A 26,741-nucleotide genomic window follows, 5' to 3' on the forward strand; every position below is an offset into this window, starting at 1 on the left:
TCCCTCTGGGCAGTGTCCTCCTCTGAGAGCAGAGAGGGCCACCAGTGAGGAGGGAGCTGCCTCAGGGCTGCGGTCACTGCCATGGCCCCCACCGAGGGGTCCGGGCCAACCCGGGGGGCACCGTGGGAGGCAGCCTCCGGGCGGGGGGGGGCAGCCCAGAAGGGCCCTAGAGGGAGAGAAAAGGACTGGGAAGCCACACAACCCCGGTGACAGCAGAAGAGCGTCGGCGGCTGGGGACACCCGGCGGTGACAGGAGTGAGGGACAGCCCCGCCGCGGTCACGTGCCCCCACCGCCCCTTGACCCCGGAAGTGGCGCGGGAAGAGGATGCTGATGCTGGAATAAACATGGCGGCCCGCGGTGCGGGGGTTGCGCTGTCGCGGGCCGCGGTCGTGCTGGGGCTAGTGCTGCTCTGGGCGGGCCCGGTCGGCGCCCGCATCCATCACCTCACCCTCAAAGTAAGGTCTGCGCCGCCTCCATTCCTGTAGGCACGGCCTCCGGCCGCGCTCGGCTTCCTCTGGGTCGACTGAGGGGAACGGCGAGGCGGTCTGGGCCTGCCCGCGGGCCGGGGTTCTTCTCTCCTCCCCGCGCCTCCGGCTTCGTCCCGCTGCCTCCCCCTGAGCCTCCTCCCTTTTCGGTGCTCTCTGGGCTCTCCCCCTGTGGCTCAGGTTGTCTGGGCCCCGCTGTGTACTGCTTTTCCCGTTATTTCCCCCCGCATCCCCTCAGTGCCATCTCTGCCTGTTTGTCCGTCTGTTTCTTAATCGTGGGGAAAAGGCGTGGAGGGGCCGCAGAACTGCAGTGGTTTGAAGGTGCAAATATTTCACATCCTGTTAAAAGCAAGGCAGGAAGCTGTGTGTGATGAGAGAGGGCTGAATGTGGGATGGGGGAGGTTTCTCAAGAGGGTTTGGGGTTGGTTTTGCTTTTAACCTGTGCTGTGCAGTAGCGTTCCTGTCCTGATCACTGGTCACTCGAGCCTGAAAGGCTGCGTGGCTGGCTTATTGGCCTTCTGGATGTAGTTTCTTCACACTAATCAAACGATCAGTAGAGATAGAAGAAGATATTAATGTTGACAGCTCTCCATTTTGGTTTAATAGATTTCTGCTTGTGCTTTCAAAGAGCACTGTATCATCTTGTGTCTATATTTGAGGAAAAGTAGTTATTCAGGATGGTTGGTGGGAAGTGTTGAAGATCTGCTGCTCCAGAGTGCTGCTCTCTGTTGTGTTTTAAATGTAAAGCCGCACAGTTGTAATGCGATGGAGGAGCTGTGCATTTGGATGATGCTTTTTAAGGACTTCTGTATAGTTCATGAAGTGCTCTGTAAATCTTCAGAATGAGGTTGTTGATTTTACTCTTGTTATCAACAACGTGCAATATTTTGCCAATGTAAACGTTGGAAGAAGTTAATAAAGTGGTGTATAGCTAGAACCGGTATTACTCTGTTCTTGTAGCAGTTTAGGGAGAGCACCAAAACTTTGCAGGAGCTCCCTTCCAACCTTTGGGATACAGTGAATGCCAGGGGGACATTCATGACTTATTTGTAGGGAATTTTCCAGACTATGCAGCTGTCTCATGTGCAACCACATGAATATTGTTCTTCAGGAAAAGTAAACTTTTCTCTGAAGCAATAAATTAGGAGGCTTGTGCTGATTACATTATTGTTTTGAGGAATTTGTGACCCACAGTTGAGTACCGGAAGAATTTCTCCTGGGGTGATGCTTTTTCCTTACATAGAAGACTTTCAAACTGGCCTCAGCAGCAAACATTACAGCTTCCAGTTCCTGTTAGGGTGTCTGTTAACTGCCTGGATCAATTACTTACCTGTCGTTGCTGATTTTTATAATCAAAGTGGGGTATGGTTTCAGTTTTGTAGGTATTTTGTGTGACTTGCAACATTGACCTACCAAGCCTGTGGAAAGAAGTGCATTAATGCCTTTGTCCACCTCTTGTGTAAACACAAGCTTTATTGTTAGAGCACAGTTTCTCCCTCTCTACTTCATCTGCCACTTTACAGCATTTATGTAAACATCAGGCTCCAACAACTGTCCCCTTTCACAATGAAATCTCCTGGTGTTCTTACCATTGGCTCCTTGCTTGTAAGTGTGCTTTGATGCTGTGCCAAGCTAAAGGCCGCAGCTGTCTGTCAATGTTTGATATTAGGTTTCTGCAAACAAGCTGTTATTGCTTAAGTTAGAATAGCCTCATTCTTCTATCTTTGTAATTGGTGTGCTAAGGTGAAGAGGTTTTTTTGTTGTCAGAAAAGCAAGCCACAGTCTGAGCGGTTTCCTGTTCTGAAAATAACTTTTTATCTTTATAAAAGCATACAAGATGATTTAATTCTTCTGAGTTAGAAATTATTTGAATCTTGCTGTTAGACTAACCTTGTCAAAGGAGATTCTCTTCCTTAGTAGCAATTATCAGCTTCATTAGTTTAATGAGATGTTAAAAAAACAAAAAACCCCACAAAAATTGAAGTTATAGAAGACTGATGAAAGCAATTTTCAGAGGTTTCCAGAAGTAGCTGGTAGTTGGAATGTTTCTCTTGACCAAAAATAAGATTTATTTTTGTTGTCTTAACAGTTGAATGCTAGAATATCGAAGCCTTATGTTTTGCATAATGCAATGGCAAACCATCTCAGAGAATGAGGAAGTTGGTCTAAAGGAGGCCCTTGTCAGGCACACAGTTAAGTTGCTAGCAAGTAGCCAACACATACCAGTTTCAAGAGGAACCATCTGACTGACAATGCGTTGTAGCAGCTGTGGTGGTAGTTTCTCATTAAAGTGAATTATCTTTCCAATTAACTGACTTCCAATTTTATGGTACTGTCAAGATTGTAGTTTTATGTTAAATTATTATTTGGAAGATGTTATTTTTCAGTGGTTGTTTGTAAATACTTGTGGCATTTTAATGTTGGTAGGTCTCAGGCTTCAGTTGCTGAAATTGAATATACCTTTCAAAATAATTCATTTAGTCTCACACAAATCATAAGTCTTGCTATTAGTCTCACACAAATAATAAAATTCCTTTCGTGTAAAGGTAAGCACTCTCTGATAAAACTTACACTGTACTGCTAGCTTGATCCCAATTAGATTTTGGGGTAAAATGTTAAATAATATTTCTCTGCTCATTCTGGGCTACAGGATCTTGGATGCCACTTATTTGTAATCTTATCCAAATGTTTCAGGATCAATTTTTATCCTAAAGGAGTAGAAGTGGGGAAGATTTTTTTTATGGAAATAAGCTGTATTTGTTTGACTGTAGCCTGTTAGTGATGAGTCCCAGATCATCTCCTCTCATAGGAGCAGGCTTACTGTTAAAGTGCATCCGTATGTAAATTAAAATAATGTGTGCGCTAACAATTAGATGCTTAAGTATTCACTTGTATGGGTTCACACCTTTGTAAATTTAAAATTGATTATTTCTGAAGTCAGCAGTTGAGTGATTAGAAATAAAAGCCAGATTCTTCCAACCTGTTAAACCTCCTGTGAGAGGTGAGACAATTAGTAAGCCAGTATCTTTATGCTGTCAGTATGTGGAGCAGTAGATGCTGTTGGAGAGCGTGCTGTTGCTTGGTGGCAACTGGTGACTCTGTGTGTGGGATCATGTAAAGCTGAAGGATTTGTGAACTAAATCTGTAAACTCTAAGCACTCAAAGCTGAGATAAAACCAAGGAGGAAAGTGTGTTGTATATTAATTATCTTTTGTTGGTGGGGAGCATATTAGTAAACTGGCAGAGTAAATAACCTTAAATTGAACTGAATAGCTTTTGCAAGTACTCTGAATTAAGCAGCTGTCTCTGGTCACGTTTACAAGGTGCAAAAGACCTTGTGGCAGGATGACACTGTATTCCCCCCTCATATTCCTCTCTACCTAATGACCCAGACAAATGCTTATCTCTCCAGATGTGGTTAAATACATATGATGTGCTATGTAAAGAGCTAGTATTAATCTTCTGACTGGGAAAATATATTGAAAGCAGTGATAAAGGAACCAGATGGGCTCTTGTTTCAATCACATTAAGTGACCTAGAACCCGAAGACAGCACAGCTCTGTTGAACAAAGCATCTGCTGTGAACCATGTGTCACTACCTCTTTTTTCTTTTTTTTTTTTTTTTCCCCTCTTCTGAGCATTAAGGGAACCATCTGGTTATTTGCCAGGTTAACTTGATTCTATTAGGGCGATCTCATTACAGGTTAGCTGTGTCAGGATTAGTGTCCTGCTATTGCAGTGAGTGATATTTATGCGTCAGGAATGTTTTATGCAGAGGTGTCAATACTGGGGGGAAAGGAAGAGAGAGAGTTGATTGTACTTCTGCAATTCTTAGCTCAGTCTTTAGTACATTGTTTAGAACAGTTAGTTTGCCTTTAGCAGCTGACTTTCTGCTTGAAGTATTCTGCAATTTGATTATCTTTTCCTAGAAGAAACAAGAGGAAGAAAGAATTTTTTTATTTTTAGTGATTTGTAAATGTGTTTTAAATCACATTATAAACTTGCTTTTTAATTTTTGTTGCTCTGTTTCTGCTTTTCTTCCACTTAAAGATCTAGTAGGATTGAGAGTCCAACTGCATACTTATTTATTGATTTATGAATGCAAAGTAACAGGGATATGACCTTTCCTTGTCTGATGTGGCAACTGTGTGTAATGTTTACTGCTCTTCATGTGAGGTCCTTAGTGACCTCCTTATTTAAAAACAAACAAACAAAAAACCCACTATATTTGAACCTCTATTGGCTGAGCAAGGTATGGAAAAGGATCAGCTTCAACAGTTCCCTTGTCAGACTGAGAGGAATTAAATTATTCTGCAGCTAAGACTGGGAGCAGAGGAGAGGATTGGAATTTTCCTGTTGGAGAAACTAACCCAACTGATTCTGTTTAAACCCACATAGCCAGTTTTTGGTATTTATTCTACTTATAAGACACAAGGCCTTGCTAAAAATCATTTGGGGGAATGGGACTACATTAAGAAATTTTCTCATATACACCATACACTTAGTTTTCCAGTGAGTCAGGTGTTTGTCCAAACATTGACCCTGCCTAACGTAGATCTGATGGGATGACAGTACACTGTGATGCTTGTTAAACACTTGGCCAAAACCCAGCTCTCGGTTAGGTAAGATCACTATAGTCAACTAATTCCTCTTCAGTCTGTTGCAATGACAGTAGCTAGCGTTCAAACAGTAGTTGTCTTGATTTGTCTACAGTATTTTTTTGGTAGCAATATTTTGTTTAATCAGTGATGCCAGATATTTAATTTCCTCCAGACTTTTTCCTTGCATATTCCTCAGTAGTATAGCCAGGTAATTAGCAAAGACACATGCATTTAAAGTTCTTGCTATTCAGGTTATTGGAAGAGTTGGATGATTCCAGTGAAATAATTGGTTGTATCTGAAGGTATCCTAAGGAAATTTGCTCTTGGTATGATCAGATAGATGTTTTGCATGAATACTTAAGTAAGCGTCAATCTGTCACCCTGCTCCTTTGATTGCTGCTGGAGATCTCTGTGTATGTGACTTGTAAACGTACTTTTCTTTCTTAAAGGATGATGTGAGGCAGAAAGTGCACCTGAATACCTTTGGCTTCTTCAAGGATGGTTTCATGAAAGTCAGTGTCAGCAACCTTTCATTGAAGCCACCTGTGGGCTCTGATGACAAGAGCAGCTTATCAGTAAGTTACTTTGAGTCCAATGACTGTGAAATTGCCCTTGCACTGGATGCCTGAACTTGTTTGAGGTGACAGATCCTGCTGGTGGTGCTGTTGGCTTTGATCCCCACTGTGACCCCTTTATGAGGATATGCATATTGTGAGACTTATCCTTGAGCACTATCCGTTCTGCTTGAAGGATAAACTTGAACTTATTAGATCCTCTACTGAACTCGATGGACACATCTGTAACCTGTATTGAACATGATTTCCTAAGCAGTCCTCCGATGTGAGATTTTCACGCTGTTGTCCTGTTGCATTGCAACGCATCTTGTAATCGTTACATTCTGCACAGTTTGACCTCTTTAGTAATAAAAGTATTAAATGTTTTCCTCAAGCAAAAAAATCGGGAAAAATACTAAAATAAATTAAAAGGTTCAGGGACAGAAGGTACTCTACATTAGTTTGGGTTTGAACCAGTATATATTTTATTCTTGGTGGATATGGATGGAGCAGCAAGTTTATTATATTTGAATAATTTTTTCTGTCTAATTAGGTAATGAGAAAAATACCTGGATTCTGCCTTAAACATAGGTTAATTTATTTAGAGAGCAGTATCTTTGACTCTTTCATTGGTGATTTGGCTTCTGATATTAGGGGAACCTGAACTGTGTTAATTTGACAGATTCTTGTCAATTGTCTCGTAGGTGGGGTTCAGTTTGGATCGAACAAGGAATGATGGGTTCTCCACTTACCTGGTAAGAGATGTGACCTTACTTTTCTAAGCTGGGGATATCTCATAGTCTACCTTACTCCAGGAGTGGTTGGAAGAAATAAAAAAAAAAAGAGGGGTGCAGGTGGACACCTTTAGACATGGGCAGGTTGTTAAGAATAATTCAGTTTTACAACTTGCTGGACTGGTAACCTCTACCTGGAGGGGAATGTGTCCCACTTCTTATAAACAGGAAGGCACTTCAAAGATGTTTTGCTTATATTACCAGGATGAAGAAGTGGATTACTGTATCTTGAAGAAGAAACCAGAGCCAGATGTCTCTGTTGTGATCTTGCTTCTGGACTTCAAAACTCAAGTGTGAGTAAATAGTGTACACTATGTTTTAAAGTTTTCTCTAGTTGAAGCTAACGTAATACTTGTGAAACTTCTTTAAGGGCTTGGAAAGCTTCTGTGCATATAGTTTATTTTTTAATGGGTTACATGAGAGTTGAGGTGAAAAGTGAAAGAAAAAAATCTGCAGTATAAAATGGTCCAAGAATTCTTGCTGTATGTTGGATAAGAGGACACAGGGCAAAAGAATCATACCTTAACTGTGCTGAAGGCATGAGCTTAAAGTCTTGGGTCTCTTCTGCAGCTTTTGTACTGAATATGCCATTTTATTTTTTGTCTCAAATTATCTATTTGATGGAAGTACCTTTGAAGCTGTGTTGCTTTCTTTTGCAAGAACAACTGTAACTGTGTGGAAACATGATTTCTAATGAGACTCTGGTTACCGAAACTGAATAAACTTATTTTTCTTCAGCTGCTCTTTATATTTGATGTAAACAGTTTTTATAGTCCCATTGTGAGTTCAATGCCAGGCTGCTGTAAGTCATGATCTGGTGCTTGCCTGTTCTCTGTGGTAAAAAAAAAAAAACAAGTGAAGACAAGTTGATTTTCCTTTATGGGGTTTGTGTAGACTATGACAGCCTCTTTATGAATGTTTGCTTTCATTTTGTATAAAAACTCTTTGTTTATTTAGTGTGAAGGTACGGTTCTCTGCAGAAGCTGCTTCTCTGTTACCTAAAATTTCATTCGTGTCTGAGGACAATGTTACTGCCTTAAGTACTAAGCCGCTGAAGTCTTCCGAACAGAGCAGTGATTCTGGTAAAGATCCTGCAGAGACCAACCAAGAAGGTAAGCCTGCTAAACCTCGCTTATGTGTGCTCTCACTGCTAGTTCCTCATTGATGTGCATCCAGTAGTGTGTTGTGGTCACATTATGGGGTCCCCTTGGGCTAGAACTTGATGCACAGTCTTGTGTAAACCTGTGCATAGAGCTACCTTTTGGGCCGGAGTCTGTCCCGCTCAGCGATTTGTGTTAACAGGTTCTGTTGATCCAGCAAAGAACCAACATGACTGTTGGGAGACTTACAGTACCTGTGAGGTGGGGTTGAGGTACTTCGTTGTCTCTTGTGTGGCAAAAAGAAAGCTAAGGGGGAATTTGGTAGACACCAACAACTAATTGAAGGAAGGTTAGAAGGACAGTGATGCCAAGCTATTTTTAGTAGTGGCACACAATGCTGTTCCCCCTTATTAAATCTTGGGTGTCTCAGATTGGATGTTAGGAGGGAAAATAAGCCTTTCCTAGGTAGGTATTCCAGCGTTGTAGCAGATCATTTGTGGAAGCTGTAGAACTGCATCCTTTGAGATTTTAAACACTTGACTAAGCAAAACCAGGGCCAGTGTGATATAGTATTGACACTGGGCATGCTTTGAGTCAGAAGTTGGATTAAACACCTCCATAGGTCCTTTCCAGCCAACATTTCTATGAATTTGTATGTGTCTAAAGAGTTGAAATCTAGTCTATCACCTAGAAGCTATGGGAACGGAGAGGTGACTATACCAGTAACCTTTTCTGGAGACACAAATCTTTGTCTAGCTTCCAGACCAATAGACAAAACAATTTTATAATCCCAACTCTGATGGGATTAACTCTAAACAGTTCATGTTATCCCCTCTTGGAAGAGTTTAGGCTTCAGATCAGACTGCTGAGTGGTCTGAGTCTGTCTTGGCATGTCATGCTCACAAGCTTTGAAATCACTGAAGATTTTGCACAGCTCTTCTAACAAGTCAGGCTAAAGCTGGATGGCACTGAAGATAATTGATCTGACAGCTCTAGTTTTGCTTTTTCTTGCATTAAAAGTGTAGCATGCACACTGGCAGCGCACTGAGGTGCAGGAGCCAAAAGCAACGCTTAAGTCTTGAACTTTTGCTTTCTGGTAGAATAGGATGACCTTATGTTTGAAAAGCTTCTTATAGAACTGTGAACTTGACATGCTGTTCTGTTGGTCTCCTGTCAATTTAAGTTTCTCAAGTTCAGAACAGATACTGACTTGGTGGGTAACCTATGCTATTGGTTTTCTTTGTGTTTTTACTGGGACCTTGCTTAGTAGGGAGCTGAGAACATTTTCCTTCCCCGGGGCTAATTAGGACTTCCATATGCTTGTCGGGCCATGTATTAATGTCCAGATTAAGATTAGTGAGTGAGATTAACAGTACTCAGTCATAACATTAAAAGTCATAGCTGTAGACTGTATGAAACAAGGCTGTAGCCTGCATTTGGTCTAGGTCACCTGTCTCCTGCATCATTGTAATTGAAGGGTTGGAAAGATTTCTTGGGTAGGCTTTTGTAGAAGATGTAATAGTAGAGAAGCCTATCCTAGCATTTTAGGATGCATTCAGAATGAGTGCTAGTTGTAGGAAGAGTCCTGGGAGAGTAAGGAGGGACTGGGAAAGAGTCTCTGTTAGTGATTATCTAGAAACTGCTATGCAGCCAAGTATAGGAAGATCTGAGTAAGGTACTGGCAATGTGTAAAAGGTGGTAGTCTATGAGGATGTCTAAATGCAAACACTCTAAATGTACCATTAATACTTTTACCTCTAGATAAGAAGTCCAAACGAAGTACAACCACCTCCCAGGTAAGAAACTATGTTGTTTTCTTTCAGAAAGAACCTGGGGGAATATTCCAGCATAGCCAGAAAGTGGAGAGTATTATTTTCTATTGCTCTCAGCTTCCACTGTAAATATACAGAATGCAGTTTTGATTGTCTGGATGATATAGCCAAATGTGGTAGTTATTTGCTTAAAAAATCTAAAAATCTCTTTTCCTTTTCCCAGAGCATAGTAGAACAAGAACACCATGTTCACAATGACAAAGGAACTTTTTCATTTCAGGTAGGGTGTCTGTTGGTGTCTAGTCTTAATGTGTGCAGGCGGTTTCTTCCTTCACTTTACTTGTGAAAAGTAAAAGTCTGTTGCTCCCTATTGTAATCCCCATTTCTTTGGTATAGATGACTCCGATAGCTCAGTAAAATTTTGAGTAGACTCTTGTTAAGAGTAAGTGCTGGAAATCTTTTTTTTTTTTGTAAGGCGTGGGAGCTGTTTTAAACTGTCCTTGGTATTATGCAGTTCTTCTGAGTATCTTAGTCCCTGAGCCTCGGCATACTAAAGTTTACTGTGATGCAACTGGTGCATACAGATTTCTGACAACAAATAGCTGTGACCTGACTGATGACTCGCTTAAGGGGAAGACACTCTGTATGAAACCAGATTAACACTTTGTTTCAGCACACTGGTTCACTTGTGATTGTTGGTTAACTATAAACCCAATGTGTTTTAAATTCTGTTATGTGACACAAATCTCATTTCCATAGCTATCACAACTTGTATAGTTGGGGGAGGAACAGAATAGCTGTTTATGCTTTAGGGCAAGTATGATCAAAATTTTATGCCTCACCATGTTAAATATATGACAATTCCTGTTATCTTTTCTTTGTGATGAGCTAAGTTAAACACTGATACCTAAAGGCCTTCAATAAAGGTTTTGGATTACCAGAGTGCATAACTATGGATAGGTGCAATGATTTTTGCACCTGGAATTCTGTTGAAACTTGCAAATATGTTGGTATCCTCAGAACAGTATGCTTGCTCAAGGGAACTAATTGACCCTAAATGACTGACTTTTTTTCATGCTTCAGTAGAGATGGCTTCTTACCAGAGCAACCCTGTTGTGAATGAGAAGAATGCTGACTTTCCTATTCCTTATTTTCAGTTCTTTTTTAACATCAGCTCTCATAACCAAGAAGGTCTCTACAGCCTATATTTCCATAAATGTGTTGGCAGTGATGGGCCGACTAATGATCAGCAGCTATTTAGTCTTGATGTGAGTATAGCTTCTAAAGTATAATTCATTCGCTTAAACTCAAATATACAGCTTTCAATTCTATCTTGTATATACAAAGCACATGCTCTACAGGAGTGTATAGCTGGGGTGGGAAGTGATTCAGAGTTGTGCATTTAATCTCTGTAGTGGCATTTCTGAAGGAAGCAACTACAGTAAGAAGAATTAAAATACGAGTTTTGGAGAAATGTCTAGAAATCTGAAGACTGTGTGTGGGCTGGGTTCAGTCTACACAGTTGTGACTAGATGCTGTAATGACATGGGAGCTAAAACAGCTGTTCATGTTTTGCTGTGCTCAGAAAATCACTTTTTTTACACAATTGCAGGTATTAAGGTTGTTGCTGCAACTTAAATTGTTGGTATTTGTGAATTCAGTGTTTGTGCTTTTTTCTGGCCTAATGAAGGATGCATTTTTACAGTGTTAGATGCACATCTTGAGACATTTGCTATAACATTACCTCTATCTCCCTTAACATCCAAGGGTTCAGTCCTATGTTCTTTAGAGCCAGAGTGCATTATCACAGCTCAGGCTTTCCCTTTTTTCTCTTTCCTGTGCTCATGCTGGCATCCACCCTGGTGTATAGTGAGCTATTCTGTAATGAATCCTCTCATTGACCAAGGCAGCTCTTGGCCAGCTCAGAGCCCTGAGCTGCTTTTTACATGGTTGCGCTGACCCTACTGCAAGGGAAAAGCCAGAGAACACGCAGGTGATAAAACTTAGCAGCCCTCACTTAACTTGAACTAGATTACTTTAAATCTGCTTCTGAAGTTGTATGTTTAGAAGACCAAGGTTTTGAATTGCTGTTTGTTGCTTTGACTCACTGAAGAAATTGGAAAGAGAAAAACACCTGGATAACTAACCTGCTTGGTTGTGTTTAGAGATGCAGGACAGTTTCAGTACTGCAAACTAGCCTTGATACATTATTTTAGTGAAATCCTAGCACATAGAACCAAGCTGTTTAGGGGCATAAATAGGATATTAAATAAAGCTTCTGTTTTCTGAGTCACAGGGTAATAGGCTTGCAGCAGAGTGCTTCCTTTCTCTTGACAGGTGAAGAAATCCACTGTAGTAAACCTAAGAGTGAGTTTTTCAGCTATGTGTCGCTCTCCCCACACCTAAAATGGGGACTGTGCTAAAAAAACCCTGCTTGTTTATTCAGGGTTGTAGATACTGTTTCTGAATCAAAGGTGGGCAAACTCTGTGAGATTTGTTATAGAGAACAACTCCTCTTTGGGAAAATTACTTTGCCTTTCTGAATTATGTTGCATAACTGAAGCACTGGAAGGAACCTCTGTCCTTTTCTGCTTTTCAAGGAAATTGTTGTGGGTGTAATTTTGCAAAAAGTGTTTTGAGATTCTTGAGGATGAAGAGTTACTTTAATTTTTTCATTAACAGTCTCATAACAGTCACAGCTTCAGAAAAGCTAATTTTAAATGAGTGAATTTGTGAACTGTAATTGTTAACTCAGTGCTTTAACAAAATGTTTTTTCAACTGTACATGTAACGCATGTTTTAATATTCAGATAGAAATTACGGAAAAGAATCCTGAAAGCTACCTTTCAGCGGGTGAGATCCCCCTGCCAAAACTTTACATTTCCATGGCTATGTTCTTCTTCCTATCTGGGACTGTATGGATCCACATACTTCGTAAACGCAGGTAAGTGGACTAGTTCGGTATCTTTGACAAGTGTGGACCTACCTTGTTTGATATTTTTTTATTTTTTTATCCCTCTTATAATGCCCAATTTACAGTCAGATTTAATCACTTACAATTCCAAGTCTGGCTCAATATTGTATGCTTAATACATACAGTTTATAGTTGAAAACAGCTACTTCTGTCAGTATCATTGTTGCAGACTATTGTTCTAAAGTTATCAAGTCTTACCTTAAATTCTTTATGTAGTGCGCATATTTTAATATATTGTGGCAACAAATAAACAGGAAATTTCTGTAGTTGATGACAGAAGGAGAAGGCTGTTGGAAAACTTTAAGAAAAACTTGATCGGGTTTTTTTTCTGTGGGGAATGATAGCTTAGGGCAGTGGAGATCATAAACATTTTGATTATAGTCAAAAGCAGTAGGAATTCCTAATTAAAAACCGTGTTCTTAGTAGTTAAAGTATAGCAACAGAAGCCAGGAGCACCTATGATTCCATTTTTCTTTTACCTCTGACTTAGTCTGAAGTTCACTTGGTGAACAGATTATTTGGTAGTCTGGAGTTCACTTGGTGATGTGGCATAGTGACTTGGGGGCAGAAGGTGAAGTCATACATGTTTGAATTGTGTTTAGCAAATTTTCTAACAGTTATGGTCTATATATGCAAGACGTTTCTATGAATTACTGTTTTTAATTAACCCAAGTATTAAAAATCAGAGTTGTAGAACATGTAGCTGAAATTTTGTTCAGGATGTTGCAAAAGCTTGGACTGCAGCATTAAAGGGAATCCTTTTACACTGATAGCTGGGAGTTACTGTTTGACATTTATAGGCTTTAAAGAAATACCCTTGGGAACTGAAACTTTTACTGCTGGCTTTTAAGTGATGCTCTTCCTTCTTTTTTTCTTCCCAGAAATGATGTCTTTAAGATTCACTGGCTAATGGCAGCCCTCCCTTTCACAAAATCTCTGTCCTTAGTCTTCCATGCGGTATGTATAATGTCCGTGCCTTAAGTTGTTCAGCTGGGAAGTAGAAACATGGAATCTAGGGCATGCTGTTAGAGAAATCTGCTTTGGGAGGGAGAGAGAAGAGTCTTTGCTACTGAAGCATTGGAACTGAACTGCAGCTGTTTGGAAGTGATTCAGTTTTCATCAGCAAAATCTGACTTTAAATACAATTGACATCATGGCCTGAAGTGGTGAAGCAGCAAGCATGTACGAGGGTTGAATTCCAGTGTTTTGGCCATCTGAGACTGGCCTGAAAGCTTGAGCTATGGTGCTGTTTCAGCTATGTGGCTTGCAATAAATGTTAATAAATGGAAACCTTGATGAGTGTTTGTAAAAATTCAAGGGCGCAGCTTTAGATGAAGTATCATGGTGTACTGTAGCAGACCTAACACTGTAAGTTTTAACACTTTCAATACATAAATTCTCTGTTGAATTGTATTTACTTTGCCTTTCCACTGGAAAGATCTCAAAACAAAAGGTAATGGCAAACATTTAATCCTTCAATGTTTGTGCCAGCCATGATCTTCACCTTCATGTTCATGACAGGATAACTGCTACAAACATTTGTGGAGTCTAATGAATGAATCTGACTTCCAGTGAAAGTGAAACTAGAAAGACTCTAGTCACCTAATGCGACTGAAGTTGAACAATGAATGAATAAATAGATTACGAATGCAGTTGTTCAACTATAGTTAACTGTGGGAAGAACATGGATTGTACGATATATAGCCACTAGCACTTAGGAAATACAGCAAATGGAAATGACCTCGTTGCTAAACAAAACTAGAATGGGTTGGGAGGAAGTATTCTCTAAGATATAACAGAGCTGAGTTTGTACACACTGATTGGAAAATGAAACTTGAAGTGGCTGTCAAGCAGACCAATTTTATAGACATGGGTGGGGTGCTGATGAGCCGCTTGTAAAGTAACATACTGTATTTTCTGCTTCCAGATCGACTATCACTACATTTCTTTTCAGGGATTTCCTATTGAAGGCTGGGCTGTTGTTTATTACATCACTCACCTGTAAGTATGTCAGAAGATTGATGTGATAGATTCAGACAATGAAACTGAATTCACTGTGAGGCTGCCTGCCTGCCTCCCTCCTTAGCAAACTGGAAAATTGCTGATTCTTTGCTACTATGGTCTGAATGACAAGACAACAATCAGCCCTGTGTGAAGGGGAAAGCTCTACTTAGAGGGCAGCTGCAGAAAATTGGTACTTATCTGGGTGGAGGAGTAAAAGGAGAAGAAATGCTTTGCTTTTCTTTGTTCATACTAATATTAAAGAATCTCATTTGCTCTTGGTGTGAATGGTAAGAGGGTACAGCTGCCAGTGTTTTCTCCTGTTCACGATGGTGAATGGATGACTCCCTCAGGAAAAGACTGCAATATATTGACAATTGTGAATGAAGTGTAATATTGCTATGTGATACACAGTTGTAAGCAAGTACATCTGCTTCACTGTTGTAGGATAAGCACTTGCCAAAATTATAAATAGCAAGGCATTTGTTTGGGTTTGTGGCTTTACTGACTATAGGAGAGAACCTGGGCAGAAGAGGAAATGTGATAAAATAAAGGCTCTCACTGCAGTATCTGTTTCTCTTTCAGACTGAAGGGTGCTCTTCTGTTCATCACTATTGCCCTTATTGGCACAGGCTGGGCTTTCATTAAACACATCCTGTCAGATAAAGACAAAAAAATTTTCATGATTGTCATCCCACTTCAGGTAAGGACTGAGCTGTGTCAATACTTCCTATCTTGTGGGAGAGCCGCTTGGGGCAACTGTACAACGCTGTGAATCCTTCACAAAATACTGCATCGTTACTGCTTGTGCAAGCCTATTGGTTACAATTTTAGTTAAACTGGAATTTCCTGGGCCAAAAGTTACTTCTGTAATTTTCCCCGCTTTTCTCCCTACATTGAGTATGAGATAATGATGACCAAATAGTCTCAGCAATTGAACAACTAGTTATAAGGTAGGTATGTTCTTGCTGGGGCAAAACTTGGGCTGCAAAACAGCACTAAACTGCTAAGCTGAGAAATTAAATGAGAGTTGTCACTTCCAAAATGCTTGCTGAGTGGGCTTAAGAAAAAGAAAAGGGGGGGAAAATGGAGATTTGTAGGTCCATTGGGTCTGAGGGAAACTTTCCCAGTGTGTTCAGAGTGATCAGTCCTTGTCTCCAGGAGCTGAAGTAAATAGGAGGGCAGCACTTCCATTTGTTGTGTACATATAACAGCTTTTCTGCCTTTCCAGATGGAATCCCTTACCTGGCTGCAAAACCAAAAGTATATAATTAGTATTTGAAGCTCTTATAGAGCTCAGGTATAGAGTACAAAATGTGATCAATGACCAGTTTGAATTATTGGCTTAATTTACAATAATGCATTTAAACTGTTCGCTGTCTGTGTGCATGTGGAGTCCTGTTTCTGTATTTTTCTAAATAGGTTTTGCTCTCTTTATCCCTACTGATACAGTAGATTCAGCATAGTATAAAACAAAAAGGACTGGTTTCTGGATATCAGCAGAAATAGGTTCCAATCAGTTTTATTTCTGTAAATCCTGTGAAGATGCTGCTGAATGTGTGACTTTCTTGACATAGAGCTCCAGAAGAATTATTGATGTTACTGAATGGGCTCTTTCTACAACTGTGGGACAGCTTCTGCTGAATTGGCAGCCCACATCTAGTATCTCCTTGGAAAGCTGCTGAAACCATTAAGTGTGTCATGTCCTGTAGGTATTGGCAAACGTGGCATATATTATCATAGAGTCAACAGAAGAGGGGACAACTGAATACGGACTGTGGAAAGAAATCCTCTTCCTGGTAGACTTGCTATGTTGCGGAGCCATCCTATTTCCAGTGGTATGGTGAGTCACTGTGTGTGTTGTGTGGTTTCTGAGCCCTGATGGCTTGAGCTGGTTCTGAGCTGATGAGTGCTAACTGCTAGTTAGAGCTAAAGATACTGCCAAAACAAAAACGTCAGTCCTTTGGAGTTAAGCGTTCTGTTAACTTTTTAAAACTGTATCAGTCTTAGCAGTTCAGTCTTGTGTTGTGGAAGATACTTGTTTTGAGGATGTTAAGGTGGGTGGCGATTTAAGTGTGGCCAAGGCAGGGCAGGCTGTAGGTGCTTTTGAAATTTGGGATTTTACGGAAGTGCTGACTCTTACATTGAGAAATGGGATTTTGCTTTACTGATGGAGGTTGGAAACTAGGGTGTTAAATTCTAAAACAATAGTGCTGTCTAAGATCAGTGCTACCTTCAAGCAGAGTAGCTGCATTTTTACTTGACTGTTTAGAAGAAATAATCCCACAGGGAGCATTTCCCTGCCCTTCCTTCCACTCTGCTTGGCAGGAAATAATGGTGGTTATATAAAACTCGATCAAAACACAGATAATTCAGATAAATGCTATTGTTGCTTCTTGCCAGTTAGTCAGCATATTTATCTTTTAAATTCATTTTAGTCTTAATTGGATAAACGGCTGGATTTAAAGGAGGATATGAAGGAGCTTCTGGCTCCTTGGTTAGTAAACACAGAATATTCTTCTCCAGGATTTTTTCTGAAATGCAGAGTGAATATAAATGTCTGTTTAGTAAACATGTCATTACTTTAGGGTGCATAACTCCTGAGTGTTTCAGAGAACTGTTTCACAATGTGTGTGTGTGTGTGTAAAGACACAATAGTTGTGGCTCAGTAGATGGGAGTAAGCTTCAGCTTGACTTGTGAGGGTGGGTTTCAGTGGTCCTTACCTTCCCAATTGGCCTCCCTGTAAGGGCAAAACACTATGCAGTCTTGGTGGCCTTCTGTCAAGGCTGGGAAATGTCTTCCAAGAAATTTGCACTACCCACTTGTCCCTCCCCCCATTCTAGTCAAAATGCTGCAGCTCTTCTGAGGCTGAGAGCATTTGGGTATGGTAAATAAAACTGCAGGAATATTAACTTTAATCATAGAGACTCTGATTTCCTATCATAAAGGTGACTTTCACAGTCACAGCTCTTACTGCCTAATGCTGGATTCCTTATGTCCTACCTAGTGATATACTGATACAAAACTTGCTTTCCATAAAAGAACTGTATCTGAAGAACAAATGCATTTGGGTGAGTTGTCCTGTAACTGTTTATGGTATGCAACCAGTGTTCCTGCATTGTCATGGCACCAACATAAACTGGCAGTGAAGCCCAGGACATAAAATCCTGCCCTTTTTTCATCTGGATAGTGTCACTGCAGCTGGTGGCATGACTCATGTGAGCAAGGTGACTAAGACTTGGCCCTTGAATTTACATTCCTGCAGGGTAGCTTCTGTTACATAAGTGGCCTATGTAGATGTGTAAGCTGTAATCAACTATTTAAATGAAAAGAGCTTAAAAGAGCAGTAAGATGCCAAATGTTTGGCAGTATTCTGGATAGTAGCTCAGCTTAATTGTACAAGTGAAAAGCATTACGCTGGAAAATGCCCTAGTTTCTCACTCTGCTCCCTCCCTCCCACAAAGCTTTCTGTAGGCTGAAGGAGGCTTTGGCAATTGGCTTTCTTAATCACAAGGAGATACAGATACTTGAACTAACTGCCTGAGCTGGGGGTGAAATTTATGCAGTACCAAGCACATTAAGTACAGTTAATTATGAGCATATCCCAGCCATAAAGAGCTAACAAAAGTTGTCAGTGTTCTAGAGGGCTGCAGTGAAAAGGGAGTGCAAAAATTATAGTTAATCTATTTTTTCATTTTTATTTTTCAGGTCAATAAGACATTTACAGGAGGCTTCAGCAACAGATGGGAAAGGCAAGTAATCTGTAACTTTTTTCTGGTTTACGCTACATGCTGTAAGAGAATGCTAGAATTTCAAACATGTGATGCTGATTTAAAATGTGTAAACTAAAACTGTAAATATACGCTATGTTATCATAGCACTGCTGATTTTTCTCAGTGGGCTTGTGGGAATGACTTTTGGAAAATAACCTTTTTCCTGTATTGCTTTGGCTATCAGAACTCATACGTGGAACTCATTCTGTTATACTTGCACAGCTCTTGGTGCTCAAGCTACACACAACACCTAGAGCAAATCATCTTGACAGATTTGCTGCCTTTTCTCACTCGAGTGTTCAGAAGCAGAACTAGAAATAAATTCCAGGATTGCTGACTGTTAGTCAAAATAGACCCTGTTATTTCAATTTCTGCAGAAATCTGTTCCTGCTAGAGTAGAGGGAAACAAACCTCATTATGAAACAAAACGTAAATTGCCGTTCAATGTAACAGTCTTGACTTGTCCATGTTTGTAAAGCAGCTTAAAGGGCTGCTTGTGTAAAGTCGAGTTATGTTTATTGTAGCAGTGAAAAAGAGATGATATATGGAAAGCCAACCTAAATATGGTTTCTGTAGTGTGTGCTTTTCCTGCCTCATCCACTCATTTCTTCTGAATTAGTTCCTTAGTTGGCCACAGATGCAAGCCATGGAGCATAGCACTGGCTTCCTTGGAAGCAGGCAGCCATTTCAATATTCTGGCATTTGATGGCTTACTCTTCTTGAAAGCTTTATTTGTAGAAGGTCCTTTGTTGGCAACATCCTTTCAACTCAGTCTTATCCCCTAACTCTTGTCTCTCCTTTCTGGAGATAGCCTCCTAGGTCTGGATACTTCTTCCAGTTGTTTCCTGGCATCCACGGACGCACTTGTATTTCAGTGCAGACTGCCTCTGTGGCTTAGTAGGTGAAGTGTAAGGCTGGGTACTGAACTCAGCTCTGTGCAGACCACAGATTAGGTCTTCTCTTGCTATCTGTTAAATGAAACAATCAAGGTGAGCCCAGCATTGTTTTGTTGGGGGTTTTTTTGACAATTTTGAATCTCAAAAAACCCCAACTATCCACACAAAAAAACCCCACCCCAAACCTAAAAGGGGGAAAATATTAATTTCTAATAGAAACCAATGTACATAGAGGTTAGTGTTGATGATGTAATGTGAATGTTATTGGTAGCTTTCTCATTAGTGTGTTCACATGGGTTCAGTGACATTCACTGATGAATTTGTTTTACCTTGTCCACTGAGCGTATGTTCTGGAGTATTTATGCTCTTACTGTTACAAAGTCTGCCTAAATTTACACTGCTCTTTGAAGCAGTCTCTTTCTTCTGAACTGAGAACTTTGCACATGTAAGGCCTGGTTCTTAGCTGAAGCCACTGTGTGTGACTGCAAATAGAGATCAGCTTTCCTGTAGCTAAGGCAGAGCTGCAGGGTGGCAATGGAGTCTGACTGTTCCAACACCAAGCACTGGCTACCCAGTGCACATAACTGAGATGTGAAACCTCTAGATCTATGTGGCCTCAGGTGATTACCCCGTGCCTACCTTGCACTTGATAGTTCTTATCACAAGATGGTGCTATGGAGTTTGCTTAACTTCAAAACCTATTGAGTGAAGGAGAAAAGGTGGCCAGCATCAAGGGTGTTCAGCATAAAGACTGGACCTGCCCACTGTTTGTCGTAATGGGTGGAATCCCAGATCTGAGTAAACTCAAGCAGTTCTGAAGGATACGTTGTAGTGTATAATGGAGGTGAAAGAAAATTGTGATATGAGGAGAGCTGGTTGTGTCTTTATAGCTAGTCAGTGCTAAGCACGATAGCCCTTAAGGACTGTTCTTACTCCTCCTGTTTTTGCTGTTCTCCACGGTAACGGCACTTTTTATCATGAATGTTGCTTGTGGATCACCTACTACTGTTAGTACACTTTACCTACTGATGTTACCATCTGGTTGTACAGATCCTGCAAGCTGTGTGTTGAGAGGGACTTAGCAGCTGTGTTATGCCATGCTAATAATAAAAGAATAGCTAAGGAAAAAATTTTCAGGGAAAACACTGCATAGGCTGGCAGTAGATTATGGCCAGGACAGCCACAGTGCTGGGACTCGCTTGTGAAACACAGCATGGTTAGAGTATTTAGAGGCTGTTGATAGGAGCCCGTGGGGAGCAAGGGAATAGCAATGTCATGCCAGAAGCAGAATGTTACCTAATGATGTCATGCTGCTAGTGTGCCTGGTTGAGAAAACCAAAAGTGATTTGGTTGCACTGTAATAAGGTAAAATCATTCATGTTAGGCTTATCAACAAATAGTCTTGACTAGAAGCCCATGTTCTTAACACTGTAAGCTTCCCTTGGGAGCCCTGTTCTGTAGTGGTGCTGCATGCCATCTTAGCTTCTGATAAAAAAAAATTAGGACCAGTGCTAACCCTTAAAATCACCAGTGCTTTTTTTTCCCCAGATGAAGATAGTTTTCTCCTGAAGTGGTGAAAGCTACTGAATCTTTTCATATGCAGTTTAACTGCTGCACTGCCTGTCCTGTGGTTAGAGCTGTCTGAATCTTGTGCAGACAGTTCTGGTTGGACTGCCTATTGCTTGCTAGGATTTATTGTCTAGTATTACCTTAAAGGCTGCTTTCCCTGTTCTCTCACGCAGACTTCATTAACTTAGAGGGTTTCTTGGGGAATTATATACTATAAATTCAATAGCTGTTTTTCCTGGTGCTGAGTCTTCTGGTGACATTCTCGCTGGTGAGAAAAACCTAAGGTAAATTTATTTTTTGCTTCCTTGTGTCTATTAAAACTAACAACTCTAGGACTTCACGGCTCTGTGGCCTGGTGGTGTTTCTTGTCTTGTCCTCTTCCAGCTACTTCACCACCTGTTTATTAGATAGCACTCCCTTGGGTCAAGCACAGCCATGACTGCGGTGTGACTAGATTAGAAAGGAAGCCAAAGGCTGGTCGGAGTACCAGTCTTCTAGTCTTACAGCTGTGCTTGCCATAGGCTTTTGTGTTAGCGATGTACAATTATTAAAAAGGCTTGTTATAAGTAGCAGAGATTTGGATGGTCATTTAAACTTGATATATTTTTAAGATTTTCCTAAAGTGGAAAAGCTAGAGGAATGGATCTAGAGCTGTAATTATCCAGGGAGACCTTACGTGCACAGGATTGTGGATTGCTAGTGAAGAGTAGGCATGGCACAGTGATACAGCTGAGTTTGAACTGCCTGATTGTTTGCTTTTTTCCCTTGAAGGTGATCTTTAAAGCAAAATATCTGACCTACACAGGCTTCTTATCTTGCACAGCAGTGGGTGTAAACATCTCATTTTTAGAAGATTTTTTCTTCCCCTTTTAAAATCCCCACCTTTAGACTTAAGCAAGTGCCTAGCTGCAGCTCTTAGGTCTGTCACTATCTTTCAGATGGGAGCAGTGATCTCTGTCCATTTCTAGATCTGCATTACAAATGTCTTGCAGATTTAAGGAAATCAGCCTTGCAAACTGAGCTGGAATTGGGCTGGAAAGCTGCTCGACTACTGCTACCTTGCTGGCATGTCATGGTTTAACCTGGCCATCAGCTAAAACAACCACTTAGCCACTTACTCTCCCCCAGTGGGATGGGGGAGAGAATAATAAAGGAAAAAAAGTAAAACTTGTGGGTTGAGATAAAGACAGTTTAATATGACAGAAAAGGAAGATGATAATGATAATGTACATAACAAGTGATGCACAGCACAATTTCTCACCACCTGAAGTTGATGCTCAGCTAGTTCCCGAGCCACACCACCTCTCAGCCCACCCCCCGGTTATATATGGAGCATGATGTCATATGGTATGGAATATACCTTTGGCCAATTTGGGGCAGCTGTCCTGGCTGTGTCCCCTCCCAGCTTCTTGGACACCCTCGCCTTTTCATTGGTGGGGCAGTATGAGAAGCTGAAAAGTCCCTGACTGCTTGTCAGCAACTAAAATACTAGTGTGTTATAAACATTATTCTCATCCTAAATCCAAAACACAGCACTATACCAGCTGCTAGGAAAAAAATTAACTGTATCCCTGCTGAAACCAGGACATGGCATCATGAGAAAAGGAAGAGAGGGAGTATGTTGCAGTAAAATTGCCTTTTTTTTTTTTTTTTTGAAGCTCAAAGTTCTTGGTCACTGGACCTCTCAAGTCTCATAACCCACTCTTGTGTATCACGTCATCTGTTTGAGGGAGGAATGGAGGGCTGGAAGCACCGCTGCAGTTTTTGTTCTGCTTGTACATTTGTGTGTGTGATGAGAGATGTGAAACTCAGTGCAGTCTGATCACGAACAGTTAGCTATTTTCCTGAAGCACTGCAGCATGTCATAGTTGGCTGCAGAATTAGGGGAAATACATTGCAGCGTGTAGCTCCCAGGCAACATTCCCTGTGTGTTGTGCAGTGGGCAAATGATGATTAATGCTTTCATGCTTGCCCCCATGTCAGGAAAAACCGTTTGCCGCATTCAGTGTCTTCCTGCTTCTGTACCATGAAAACACTGTGACCAAAGAGCCTGGTCCTGCGTGGTGCAGAACACCCTCTGCTTAGCTGAGCTCAGCAGACGCTGGAGGCAATGGCTCCATGGAGACCCATGTTAAAACACCTCCACAGCTTTCCAGTGAGGAGGAGGGGTAGCGCAGGGGTAAACATGCTCTAGGCAGTACAAGAGCATTTCAAACCTTGAGATAAAGCTTGGCGATTTCAGTGTCGAGACCTCAATGGATAGCGCTAGAGAGTTGGGAAATATTGAGAAATGCAAATTGAGACATGAAAAAGGCCTATGATGTTCCAGTGTACTGCTTTCAGGTGCCCTAGATAGCTATCCAGGGTTGATGTAGCAATTACGTGTTGGAGATACGTTGCTTATCCTGTACTTTGGACATTATTCTTACCCTGGTGGGAAACTTTTGTGCCAAATGGCTAATGTGTTTCAGAATATTCAAGAGTAACTAGTCTGTGCCACCTTCTCATGCATGACACTGAGAGCTGCTGTATCTGTTTGCTTGACCCCTTCTTTCTGTTATAGGAATGCTTTTAAGTGGAGTGCTGCTGTAGAGATTATAGAGCCATACTTAGAGTTAGTCTGGAGTTGCTTTTTGAGGTCTAGATCTACATGTGCGCCTGCATTCCTGGGGCAGGGGGAGAACAGAAAACTTCCCTTTACCGTTTGGCAATGGCACACAGATTGCATCTCAAATGCACCAGAGTTAGTGTAGCACCCATAGCATAGTAGAAATACTCTTAGCTGTACTTTAGCATGTTCACTCAAGATGCATTATGGTTTGCTTTTACATACAGTATTGTCTGGACTCAAGCTCCCCATGCCCTCAGCGGCAGTCTTCTTATTGTTGCATACGTATTCTAAAAAGGTCAGATTTATTCATCAAAAAGCTATCATCTGGTGTGCAAGGCTATAGTAGATGGTCTGACTTTCTTTTTTTACTATCATGTAGGCTGTCTCAGCATTTGAAATTAGCACAGAGGGCAATCTGAAAAAGAGACTGATTTACCAAAGTACTGTGGTATGCTATGTTTTGATGGATGCAGATCAGGCTATTGCAGGCACAGGCTCTTAAAGTAAATGGTGATAGAGAGGGGAAACTGAGGGAAGCAAGCTATAGATGTTATAAACCTTTCTTGGAGGATGACTTTTATCTTTTTAATTACTCTATGAAAGAGGTGGAACGCAAGAATGAATTCATTTGGTAGAAAGTCTCTACTTTTTTTCCTCCCCCCCTGCCCCCTACTCTGCAGTTAAGTACTGTTCCTTAAAGAATGGCTATCATACTTGAAACATAAATTTACCAAACCTTTACTGCATGCTGTGATTGCTGTGTTATCACAGCTTCACAGGTTGAGGCTGCAAGTTATTCAAGTTGTAAGTGACAGCTGCTGGCCTTGTCTCTCTCCTTCCAGTGTCTGGGCTGCCAGGCTAAGGTGAATCAAAGTCTTAAGTCTCACTATGCTGGACACTTTAAGTGTTACTGCTTGGAGAACATTCAGCCTGTGAAAAAGTAATTCACAGGCTGCTGATGCCAAGCAATGATGATTTTAGACTTTCTCCAGAACAGTGTGTGCTGTAGCTTTGAGCTGTTTAAAATTCTGCTAGGGTTTTTTTTTTATAGACATGCATTAATACTGACTTTATCTAGTAGTGGAGGGAAGTATTCCTGAAGTTGAGGCAGCTAGAGGAGAGCACCTAGTTGTGATAATAAGCTAGCCAGCTTCCAGAGACAACTCTTCAGTCTTTTTATTTGATATTGGTTGTCTTTTTTCCTCCCTTCACCCTTCTTTTCCATGCTCAGCCATTCTAGATACCTGGATGTACCAACCTATGACACTTTGGTATTGATTATCATGATGAGTAGGTGAGATCTTGAGCTGTGCTCCATCAGTTAGGAGAGGTGGCATTGTGACACTTCAGTTGGCAGCCAGATCTTTGGCTTCATATCCTTTCCTCCTATGCACTTCATGAATCCAAGAGAACTGACTCCCCAGCTCGCTCAGTTGTTGACTGTGAAGCATTGATGGACCGGCAGTTTGAATCACAGCTGTTGAGTTGGTGTTCCTTTAACTACAAAGCCTGGAAATTCTCATGGCCTGTCATTGCACCAGTTGGTGGCAGTTCTTGAAGATGAATACGTTGAGTTCAAAATAGATCCTTCTGTGTACAAACTGGTATGTGGTAAATCACAAGATCTTCATGGTCACACTTAATGTAACTCTCCTTTAAATAGGACGATGTTGCTTCCCTGCTTCACAATTTAACGGGCTTGTCCTGTATATTTACACGGTTTAATCTTTCTCCAACTGTATTATGAAAAGCTTTTAACATTAGGTTATCTGGTAGAGCACTAGACCCATGAAAATCCATAAGTTTTTGCTATTTATATGTGGGGAAACTAGCTTTTGTGAGGGATGGAAATAAGGGAGAAGTAGCTAAACCAATGTCTCAGGGCTGATTTAGCTACCAAGGATTTAGAGTCTTGTTCTAGCAGTTCCAAGTCTTGCCATCTGTTGCCTAGTGAAGTGCTCTCCAGCTTGCTGATACTCCACAGATGCAAGTCTAGAGTTTGGGTATTGCTTTGTGACTCCAGAACTGTATATTGCAAAGTAGATGCTATTCTATGTTCTGTGTTTATATTGCAGTCCAGAAGGGAGCATCCTCCCAAAACTGAAAGCTAGTGTTCCTCTGACATACTGTGCTGTAAGATAGCCCCCACAAGCAGTCTTGCCCAAAGCCAGCCCAATCCGACTGGTGTTTGGACAAGTGTTGCACAGTATGAGGTTTAGCTGCATGGTGTTCCCTCACAAATAAGGCTTGCTTTTTTCCTCTTGAGCTCTGGCTCTGCTTTTTCTTACTGACGTGCCCTGTGCTCTGTCAAAAGTTAAACATACCGTTTGGAAATGTGTAGAAGCCACTAGGCAGCACTAAATCAAAACCACTCTTAGCTTGGTTTTATCTACCTGTCAGTTGGTTTATGTCTTGTATTAGGTGGTGTTGTTACAGCACGTCTGCTGGTGGAGGGTTTGTATCTGTCTCGAGGTGTCCATAGCTTTCAGTGGTTCTCCTGGAACACTGAAAGTCAGTTTAAAAGTGACTCTTTAGATTACACAAAGTGGGTTTATAACAGAATGTTGTCTGTCTTCACTGTAACTTATGTAGTGGGAACCTACAACAAGTTATTTTGAGTGATGTGTTTGACACTACCTTTCCATCAGAAAAGCTTCATTTTTTTTTTTTGTCACAAGAAGTGAAGCATTTTTTTGGTAGGTATTAGCCTTCCTCTTCCTGATGTGTAATACTCTATTTTGCACTGTTGTGAACCTGGAAGACCTTATGTGCAAATACATGCAGCCCTTTATAAATCTGCTTTTTGCAGTGGGTGATTTCTGTGAGGGAATGCAGGTGATGTTAAGCACAATATGTTGCACTTCCATATCTGATTAAAAAAAATATTATAAGGAGGGAATACTGGTAAGTATGTGGCAGTATTTTCTAACTGGCATCTTGTGTTCATTGGCTCTAAACTACATCTCTGTAGGCTGTCAACATATCTTGGACTCTTGCCACTTCTGCTGTCACAAAAGCACCGGGGGTCTGTATTTGTAATCCTGTTGCACCTCTAAAGTCTGACTCTCAAACCGGAGTTGACAGCTGTTACATCTGTTGTTGACCTCTGCTCATTCACATGAGTATCTGCTGTGTTCCTCGAGCTGATGTAATCTGTCCAATAACACAGGTTAGCCTGGGGCCTTAGCTTACATGGTTTGTGACCTGAAACACATGCATTTGCTGTGAGAACTATTTAGTATGAATTGCCATTTCACTTGTAAGTAAGTTGTGACTGAGCCATGAATGATAGAGGATACTGCGTAGATGTTAAAATATTCCTGCTGCGGTTCAACAAGATGCAGTGGTTCCCACAGCTGTGGTTACCTCAAAGTTGATTAGGTCAGCTGAAGACACAGAGCAGGTCAGGAGTAATCAAGAAAAGATGTGAACTTTCTAGGAAGCAACATAAGTGATGTGACCTGTATAGCAGGAGTGAGGTGACAGTACGTAGTTGGCTACATACAGGTAAGTATTAAAGTAAGGCTCTATATTGCAGAGTGAGTGCATATATAGTTTAGTCTAAAAGTGATCTCACTGAGTTGCCTTATTAAGATAATTCTCCCTAGC

At 41.0% G+C, this 26,741-nt stretch overlaps 1 protein-coding gene across 3 annotated transcripts in view; it reads left to right on the forward strand.

Moving 5' to 3' along the window:
* The first annotated feature begins 311 nt into the window (after positions 1–311).
* GPR107 (G protein-coupled receptor 107) overlaps positions 312–26,741 on the forward strand; it is a 40,800-nt gene continuing 14,370 nt past the window's right edge. The window contains exons 1-15 of one of the 3 annotated variants that reach the window (XR_008579979.1): positions 318–456; positions 5,537–5,662; positions 6,346–6,396; positions 6,640–6,728; positions 7,393–7,547; positions 9,297–9,331; positions 9,531–9,587; positions 10,465–10,575; positions 12,118–12,251; positions 13,163–13,238; positions 14,209–14,282; positions 14,868–14,985; positions 15,995–16,125; positions 17,992–18,035; positions 26,104–26,301. Coding sequence is in view for 1 of the 3 variants with exons in the window: in XM_054848295.1 (XP_054704270.1) it covers positions 346–456; positions 5,537–5,662; positions 6,346–6,396; positions 6,640–6,728; positions 7,393–7,547; positions 9,297–9,331; positions 9,531–9,587; positions 10,465–10,575; positions 12,118–12,251; positions 13,163–13,238; positions 14,209–14,282; positions 14,868–14,985; positions 15,995–16,125; positions 17,992–18,035 (1,312 nt within the window). In the remaining 2 variants the exon portion in view is untranslated. Of the gene's footprint in view, positions 457–5,536; positions 5,663–6,345; positions 6,397–6,639; positions 6,729–7,392; positions 7,548–9,296; positions 9,332–9,530; positions 9,588–10,464; positions 10,576–12,117; positions 12,252–13,162; positions 13,239–14,208; positions 14,283–14,867; positions 14,986–15,994; positions 16,126–17,991; positions 18,036–26,103; positions 26,302–26,741 lie in introns of all 3 variants that reach the window. The other 2 variants (XM_054848295.1, XR_008579978.1) reach the window with 2 other exon arrangements.

Source organism: Grus americana, chromosome 20, assembly GCF_028858705.1.
Source record: "Grus americana isolate bGruAme1 chromosome 20, bGruAme1.mat, whole genome shotgun sequence".
NCBI lineage: Eukaryota > Metazoa > Chordata > Aves > Gruiformes > Gruidae > Grus > Grus americana.